We start from the raw sequence: 8,650 nt of genomic DNA, 5'->3' as shown, positions 1-8,650 counted from the left end.
TTTTTTCTTATTTTTCTTATTTTTTTCTTCTTTTTATTTTTTCTTATTTTTTCTTATTTTTCTTATATTATTCTTATTTTTCTTTTTTTTCTAACTTTTTCCTTATATTTTTCCCTTATGTTTTTCTTACATGCTTTTCCTTACGTTTTACATATTTTTCCTATATTTTCCTATCATCTTTCCAATCTTTTCTTATATATTTTTACACATTTTTTCTTATATATTATATTTTTACATATTTTTCTTATATATTATATTTTTACATATTTTCTTATATATTATATTTTTACCTATTTCTCTTACATATTTCTGATATTTTTTCTGTTTAATTCTTATATTTCTCTACATACTTCATATTTTTCTAAATTTTATACGTTTCCTATATTTTTACATATTTTTTCCTATATATTTGTTACTATTTTTTTACATATTTTTTTTTTCCAATCACAGAATTCCAGAATGTTTTGGGTTGGGAGGGACCTTAAGGATGACCCAGTGCCACCCCTGCCATGGGCAGGGACACCTTCCACTGTCCCAGGATGCTCCAACCTGGCCTTGGACACTTCCAGGGATCCAGGGGCAGCCACAGCTTCTCTGGCAAATCCATTCCAGCCCCTCCCAGCCAGGAATTCCTTCCCAATCTCCCACCTAACCCTGTTCTTTGGCAGTGGGGAGCCACTCCCCGTGTCCTGTCGATCCAGGGCCTCGTGAAAAGTTGATAAAAGCTGAAAACACTTTATTTCTAAAAAAAAACCCCAACCCTCCTCAACATGCGATTCCCCGCTGTGCCCTTCCTGTCCCAACCCATCCAAGCGCTCTTCAGCCCGGCTGTAAATGGATATCCCGGAGTGAATCCGAGCTGGAGCTGCTCTCCAATTACTTCCCTCCGTGCAGCACAAACCATATTTCAGTCTCTTCCCAGCGCAGGATGATTCCTGCAGCGTCTGGAGTGCTTTGTCTCCCGGGGGATCCTGCTCACAATCCATCTGTGTGCCCGGGGAATGGCTCAGCCTGCCCCTCCCCAGCTCTCCCGGCTGCTTGGAATTCAACCGGCACTGGAATTTGGGGCATCTCCCTTTTTCCCCGCTGCGCAGGGACCGGATTAAAAAGGCAGAATTGCTCCTAAGGGAGAAAAGGAAGGGTGGTCAGAGCGGGGAGATCTTGGAGAGGCACCTGGGACGGCCAAAGAGGGAGGAGTTTGTGGGATCTGGCACCAAAAGTTCTCCCTTTTAACCTGGAGGATTTCTTTTTGACTTGTTCAGCAGCAAAGAGTTGGAATTGGAGAAGCTGCGGTGGACAAAGCCCTGGGGGGAGGGATCAGGGCACAGTTTCAGGGTCAGAAAATTCTGCCCAGTTAATGCTTTGACCCCAGAGATCTAAATTTCCCTCCTGCCTTGGATCAGCTTTCCTCACTCCTGATCCCAGGAGGGGTTGCCCTCCAGGCAAGCCTCAATCTGACCCACGGGAGACACCTCACTTTTATTTATTTTTGGTGAGTTTTGGGGAGCTCAGCTGTCCAAGGGATGGATGGGCCTTTCCTTCCAGACTGGTCTCTGATGGACAACTGGGAAAGGGAAGACAGGAACTGGAATGGGCTGCCTGGGGAGGTGGGGGTGTCCCCATCCCTGGAAGTGGATTAGTTGGTTTAGCTGACATGGTGGTGTTTGGTCATGAAGATCTTGGAGGTCTTTTCCAAATTTAATCATTCTGTGCAGTTGGAATTCCTTTGATATTTAAATATTCTCCAGTCTGAAGGAATGATGAGAGCTCTTGGACTGGTAAAAGGTTGGGAATGAAACCAGATGGGAAGGGATGTGCTGACATGGGATCTGCAGCAATTGTGGGGTTGCAGTAGGACAGTCTGAGACTCTGGATCGCTGTGGAAGTGGGATGGAGAATGACTGGAGAACTTGCTACCAGATTATGGACAATTCTGAAGGAATTGCCATGTCTGCTCCTCTTTGCTTTTAGAGGTGACACAGTGAGGGGGGGGAAAAAAACCCATCCTAGTGGAAGGAATTTTAGGAGCTTCAAGAACTTGGAAGTGCTGGTTTGTGCTTGGAAACAAATGTCAAGACTTGGAGCTGTTGATTGGTGCCTGGGGAATAAATATCAGGGTTTGGAGTCACTGACCTGTGCTCGGTGATAAACGTCAGGAGAATGGAATGATTGGATTGGGATAAAGGGATAAGGTGTGAGGAAGGGAAATGAAACTGGGACAGGGGAATTCTTATGCAGGAAAAGGGAAAAAACACCCAGAATTCCATCAGAGGGGATGGAATGTGGTCCAAGAGTGGAAGATGGAGGGGAAAGCCACCCAGAGTTCAATCAGAGGGGATGGAATGTTGTCCAGAACTGGAAGATGGAGGGAAAAAACCACCCAGAGTTCCATCAAGTGTGTTGGAATGTGGTCTAGGAGTGGAGAATGGAAGGAAAAACCCCTTAGAATTCCATCAAAGGGGATGGAATGTGGTCTGGAAGTGGAATATGGACATTGTTTTATCCATGCAAAGCAGTGGCCCTGAACAAAAGAATTCCAGAGGGCTGCAAGGAGGAAGGAGGGAAATCTTCTCCAGGTGGTTTCAGGCTTCAGGGAGTCATCCTTAGATGAAGGAACTGTTGGGAACACGGAAAATTCAGGGAAGAAGCAGCACTGGCAGCTCTCAGGAGATCATTCAACAGGGAAAGGCTTTTGAAGGCAAGAAAATGGGAATATGCCAAAGGAAAAGGTGCAAACACACCTGGGAGCAACCTCAGTCCAACGTTGCCACCAGTGCCCACAGGGATGGGAGAAAGTTGGGAAACTGGAATGGAGCAGAAAGGAATAACCAGCAGGCTCTGGGCTAAAAATTTTGGGGTTTATTTTTGTTTATAGAAGAGAAAAAACGATGGCTCAGGAGCCTGAACTGAAATGCAGAGGGGATAAAAATGATGTAGGGCTTGAGGAATATTCCAGGTGATGTTCAGGGAAGTATCTGAGCTCTCTGGAACGTGGCACAGAGCCCAAAATTAGGTTAGATCCAGGTTTTAGGGAAGGGGAACCGACTCCAGGGAGAAATGTTGAGGCCAAAGGCGGGTGAGCAACCTGGGCTGGGGGAAGGTTGGAATGGGATGAGCTTTAAGGTCCTGCCAACCCAAACCATCCCGGGTTTCCCTGAGGAAACTTTCTCCAGAGCTGGTAATAAATCATAAATAAATGATGATTTGAGGGGATTCTGAGCAGAGCCTTCGGTGCCAAGCTCAGATTTTGGGTGTCCAGTTTCTGGAGTCCCAGTTTAGAGCGAATAAATCCTGCCCTGGAGAGCAACTCTGTGCTCGATCTCTGGGATCAGGAGCAGGGAAGAGGATTTTTGGGGCGTCCCAGGGATCCAGTGGCTCCCTGGCAGGGGTTGGGGGGCTGTTACTGCCCCAAATTTTGGGGTTCCAACCCTGTAGGGCTGTTTTGGGGGATGGGGGAATTAAAGTAAGAGCCAAGGGTGGACTATTTTGATATCCTTCTGTTTCTCCAAGTGCCCAAAAAGGGCTGGGAGGTGAAAAAAAACTCCATAAGGAGCTGGATCTGCCCTGGATGTGGCTGGATCTGGCACTGGAAACTCAGGGCTGCAAAACATCTCCTAAATCCCAAACCTTTCAGTCATTCCAGGGCAAGTTGCATTTTTTTTTTTTTAGGTCAGAACGGTATGACACCGGTTCTTCTAACTCCAAAATAATTAAAAATACCCTTATTGCTCTCTTCTGATTCATTCCAGGCAGGTGGGACCTGTCAGTGGTGGTGGGGATGGGGGGGAGGAAGCAGAGGGATCATTCCCAGTGGGAAAGGAGGGAGTTGTTGGACTCAGGAGTTTTATTTGAGCAGCAGAGAAGAAAAACAGTAAAAGGCATCACTTTTTGAGTTTGTTTTTTTTAATTTCCCCTCTAATTAGGCTTGATTGGTGTTGCTGTTTCCCTGAGCAAGGGCTGGGCTCTGGAAAAACAAGCAATATTAATCTCTGATTGCATTTGGTTCCACATCCCAAAGCCACGGATGGAGCTTTAAATAAACCCCGAAATGTTCTTTCCCTGCTTTTCCTCCTGAGCAGGAGATGGAGAATCTGGCCATGGACATCCATCCACCGGGGAAAAATGTACCTGGTGAGGGCACCCAAGCCCTGGCACAGTCCAAATGCAACGCTGGAAACGCAGGAATGATCCCAGAATCCCTGAGGTTGGAAAGACCTCCAGGAATCGCCGAGTCCAAAGGGGGAATTCTTATAAATAATTGATCTGGGTGTCCTTCCCAGGTCAATAAAATGGGATGGTGTATTTAGGGGGAAAAAAAGGTCATTGTGAGTGAATTTAAGTGGGATGAATGGTTGCAGATGGAATCATGGAATGGTTGAGGTTGGAAGGGACCCGAAGGATCATCCCAAACCATCCTGGGATTCTCTCAGCTCTGATTTTCAGCTCTGGTCCCAAAGAGGGATGAACAGAAGAAGTGATGAGGGTTATACTGACCTTTAGAAGAGGAAATTTTGGCTCTAGAGGGGCTGGAAATGTGGATTTTCCTCCCTCCCTGCTTCCAGGGAGGTTTCCAGAGCATCCCTTGGGCACGTTGGAGGCGAGCAGGGATGTTATAACCTGCTACCTGTGGGAGCTCCCTGCTTCCCAAAAAAGCATCATTTATCCTAGCAGGAATGTTTGGCAAGGTGGAAAGCTGAGGAGCTGTGCCAGTGCTCCAGGAATTTCATGGAATGGGTCTTGTTTTCTGGGAGCAGCCCTGGGAAAGGGAGAGAAAAAGGCAAAGCCTCCTTCTCCTTCTCCTTCTCCTTCTCCTTCTCCTTCTCCTTCTCCTTCTCCTTCTCCTTCTCCTTCTCCTTCTCCTTCTCCTCTTCCCCCAGTTCCAAATGTGTGATGCTGGAAAAGGGTCTTTTCCCCAAATTCCAGGTGTTTATTTAGCTGCTGATAATGTCTGAGCACGTGGATGAGTTTGAAAGGCCTTGATAGGGGTAGGTTTGGATGGGATATTGGGAAGGAATTCTTGGCAGGGAGGGGCTGGAATGGGTTTCCCAGAGAAGCTGTGGCTGCCCCTGGATCCCTGGAAGTGTCCAAGGCCAGGTTGGAGCACTCTGGGCTAGTGAAAGGTGTCCCTGGGCTAGAACTGGGTCTTTAAGGTCCCTCCCATCCCAAACCACCCCAGAATCCCATGATTTTATTTCCAAATTCTCCCAGTGCCAGGAGAATTTCCTAACCCTTGCACAGCTCACTTTCCACCCCAGGGGACTGAGATCTCCCCCAGGAGGTCTCTGAGAGAATAAAGCTTTTTGCCAATGCCATTAAATTCAATCTTGAGAGGCTTTTATTGCCCCTTCTCTCCCGGGTGGAAATGAATTTGCAAAACACTTGAACACCATTTAAAAAAAAAAAAAAAAAGGCATCTTCTTTCTTTATTTCTCCTTTTTGGGTTGTTTGTTTGTTTGGTTTTTTTTTTTTAGCTGAGGGAAATGTTTTGATGTCCAGCCCCTCTGACCTTCTCTGTTTGCTCTGCTGGGCTGGCTTAGCACAAAATTGAATTATTCAGGACAACCCAATTATCTCATTATTGAAAGTTAAAAAAAAAAAAAAAAAAAAGCCTTGCAGGAGCTTCAGATCAAAAAAATCTGCTTTAATAAAGCAGAGCCTGAACTGCCACCTGGTTTATAACAATCTTGACGTTTCTCTTCGTTTGGCTTTTGGCTTTTTTACAATCCTGTAAAATGTGTGCCTGGGATGCAAGGAAAGGGAAACATCCTGGTGGGCGGGTGCTGTGTCTGCACGGGCTCAGTGGAGCACGTTTTGGGAAATGTGCTCTGTCAGAGAAAGTTCTGCCTCGCTGGTCACCTTGAGAGAGGCTGAACAGCTCGGGAAAAGTGGGAATTATGTTTTCAGCAGCCCGGTCTGTGAGTTTGGAAAGGAGTTTTAGGTCCCTGCCTGCCTCGCTGGGGATCTTATGGCCCAGTTAAAGAGGGATCTGTCTGAAAATCTTGAATTAATTCACTTTACAAGCGAGACAAGCGGAGGGTTGGGCAGTGGTTGGACCCCTGGCTGCAAAACTGCTGGCAGTAATTCTGGAGGGCAGTTTTTCCAAGCAGGAATTCTCCCTTCTGGCAGGGCTCGTGAAGCTGCTTTTCCCTCCACCCCAGCCTTTCCAGAGGGAGCTGGGGCCGTGGGGAGTGCACAGTCATCCTGAGGGAAAAGCTCTGGAACTGAGCTGGGGCAGGAACGTCACCTCCAGAGTTCATCTTCGTGCCGAGCCAGGGGGAATGAGGGGAGGAAATAAAAAAAAGGAAAATGCCCCCAAACGTTTCCCTTGGGCAGGTGCATCCAGGGACGGCATCACCGGGATCATTCCTGGTCTTTCCCGATCCCTGACACGTGACACTTGTTGGAACCGGGCTAAAAGACCCGCTGTGCTGTGGCTTCAACCCTTTAAAAGCTCCTTCTTCCCTGTTGTTTTGTTGTTTGTTTTTTTTTTTTGGGGGGGGGGGGGCCTGCAGGAAGCAACAAGAACCTCCAACCCCTTGGGGCCACCTTAACTCATCCTGCCTGGAAAAACCCCCATTCCCGGCCCATCCCAACCCTCGGGAAAGCCGCTCCTTACCTCGATCAGCTGAGCCACGACAGCCCCGGAGCAGGACAGGAGGAGGAGGAGGGAGAAGAATCCCAGCCAGGACCGAGGATGCTGCAGGGCAGCATCCCACGCCATCTTCTCCTTTTTTCCAGGGATTTCTCCGGCTGCCGGGCAGCTCAGGAATCAGGGCAGGCAGCTCGGAGCAGCCCTCAGCATTTCCCAGCCGCAGCTCGGGGCTGTCCCAGCCCTGTTTTCCTGCCTGCCTCTCTATCCCAGCAGCCGCGGAGCCGACGCCGGGCAGTCGTTAATTAATTAATTAGCCCGGTGTCGCTTACAGAGCTCGGCTGCTCCTCAGGCCAGCCTTGGAGAGGGGGGGGATGCAGGAGCGAAGGAGAGCTGGGAGCTCTCCCTGCCCACCCAGAGGAAGGAAATGCACCATTAAACCCTGAATTTCCTCTTTTTTTTAATGTATTTCTTAACAGCTGCCTGAGTGATTCCAGCTCTGGTGTCCTTGCCTTGCTCCTGGTTTGGTGACGGAATTCTCTTCCCCTTAATAAAAAAAAAGAGGGATGAGAGCCAAGCTGATGCATCAGCAGCATCAGAGCTCCCCCAGCCCAGGGGTACTGCAGATGAGGGGTGGGGATCTGGGGATTTTAAAAGCATCTTTCACTCCTGAAGGATCTTGGAATCTGCAATCTCACCCAGACTTCATGGAGTGGGTTGGGTTGGAAAGGACCTTAAAGATCACTGAGTTCCAACCCCCCTGGACACCTTCCACTAGTCCAGGTTGTTCCAGCCTGGCCTTGGACACTTCCAGGGATCCAGGAGCAGCCACAGCTTCTCTGGGAAAAAAAAATCCATTCCAGTCCTTCACCCCCCTCCCAGCCAAGAATTCCTTCCCAATATCCCACCTAATCCCACTCTCCTTCAGTTTAAACTTGATCTCTGAAGGTATCTGGGAAGAGGATTGTGGGATTCTTTACCGGGAGAAACCTGGGATTTTAGGAAAGAAAACAAGCCCAGAGATCCAGGAGGATCAAATCCCTTCTGCTACTCTGCTCCAGCAATTTTAGGGAACCAAGCACAATTCCAGGAGAAAAAGAAGCTCCATAGGAAATGAACATTTTAGAAGTTCAAATGGACCGTCCAGCTTTGAGCTTTGCGTTTCTGATTGGATCGGGAAGATCAGAGGAGGGTGGAATGATGCCAGCGATGCTTTGCAGGACTCGCAGCGGGGCTGAGAGCCGAGATGGTGGGAATCAGCTTGGAAAACAGGTACAGGAATTGGGAGCAGTGGAAAGGGAAGGCGGGGTGCGCTGTGAGGGCTCATCGGCAAACAACAGGCGGTGGCAGCACCGAGACAGCGAATTCCACATCTGCTCCCAAGCTGAGCAGTTCGGTCCTTCCTTCCCGCTGAAAATCCAGTCTGGAGGCTCCAAGATCCCAAGGATTGGCTCACCCGGCTGGTTTGAATGCTTTGCAGCTGAATTCCTTAAGGAAATGAGGCTTTTGGATACCCTTTTCTTGCCTTTCTCCTCCTCCCTCCACCTCTCTTTCCCTCCCCAAATTCTAAAATTTGATGTTTCGATTCAGCTCCGTTGGGATAAAACTCCGGGAGAGATGAAGGAAACGTTGTGTATTAAATTTCTTAAAAACTGGGTGCTGGGTCAACAAATTAAACCAGTTGCAGATCCCGTGGGGGGGAAGAAGGAGAACACGTGGACAATTCCTGGTGGACAGGAGAGGATCCAGAGAAGCTGGACCAGCCAGGATGGGGAGCTTTTGTTTGTGCCTGAATCTTCCCAGGCATAAATCCACGGGAATTCAGGTCAGCCCTGCTTATGGGATTGTTCCCCTCTGGAAAACGTTGTGGAAATACCAGTGCTGGTTTGTTTTTTAAGGGGATTTTATGGGAATGCACCTGCCGTGCTCTGGGTCACGTGGAGGAAAAGTTCTGGAATGCCGTTTCCAGGCTGCAGGGGGATTATTAGTGCCTTCCCCACGGCCTGGGAGTTCCAAACTGCTCCCTCCTTTTGATTCTGAGAGTGGTTTGGGCGTTTTGTT

At 48.4% G+C, this 8,650-nt stretch overlaps 1 protein-coding gene across 1 annotated transcript in view; it reads right to left on the bottom strand.

Moving 5' to 3' along the window:
• TMIE (transmembrane inner ear) overlaps positions 1-6,721 on the bottom strand; it is a 20,765-nt gene extending 14,044 nt beyond the window's left edge. The window contains exon 1 of the mRNA XM_027908625.1: positions 6,617-6,721. Within this exon, the coding sequence (XP_027764426.1) occupies positions 6,617-6,721 (105 nt within the window). The remainder of the gene's footprint in view (positions 1-6,616) is intronic.
• Positions 6,722-8,650: the final 1,929 nt, after the last annotated feature.

This window comes from Empidonax traillii, unplaced genomic scaffold, assembly GCF_003031625.1.
Source record: "Empidonax traillii isolate 1590-97213 ecotype Southwest subspecies unplaced genomic scaffold, ASM303162v1 scaffold1771:size125107, whole genome shotgun sequence".
Taxonomy (NCBI): Eukaryota; Metazoa; Chordata; class Aves; order Passeriformes; family Tyrannidae; genus Empidonax; species Empidonax traillii.
This window is presented reverse-complemented; position numbering and strand designations above follow the sequence as displayed.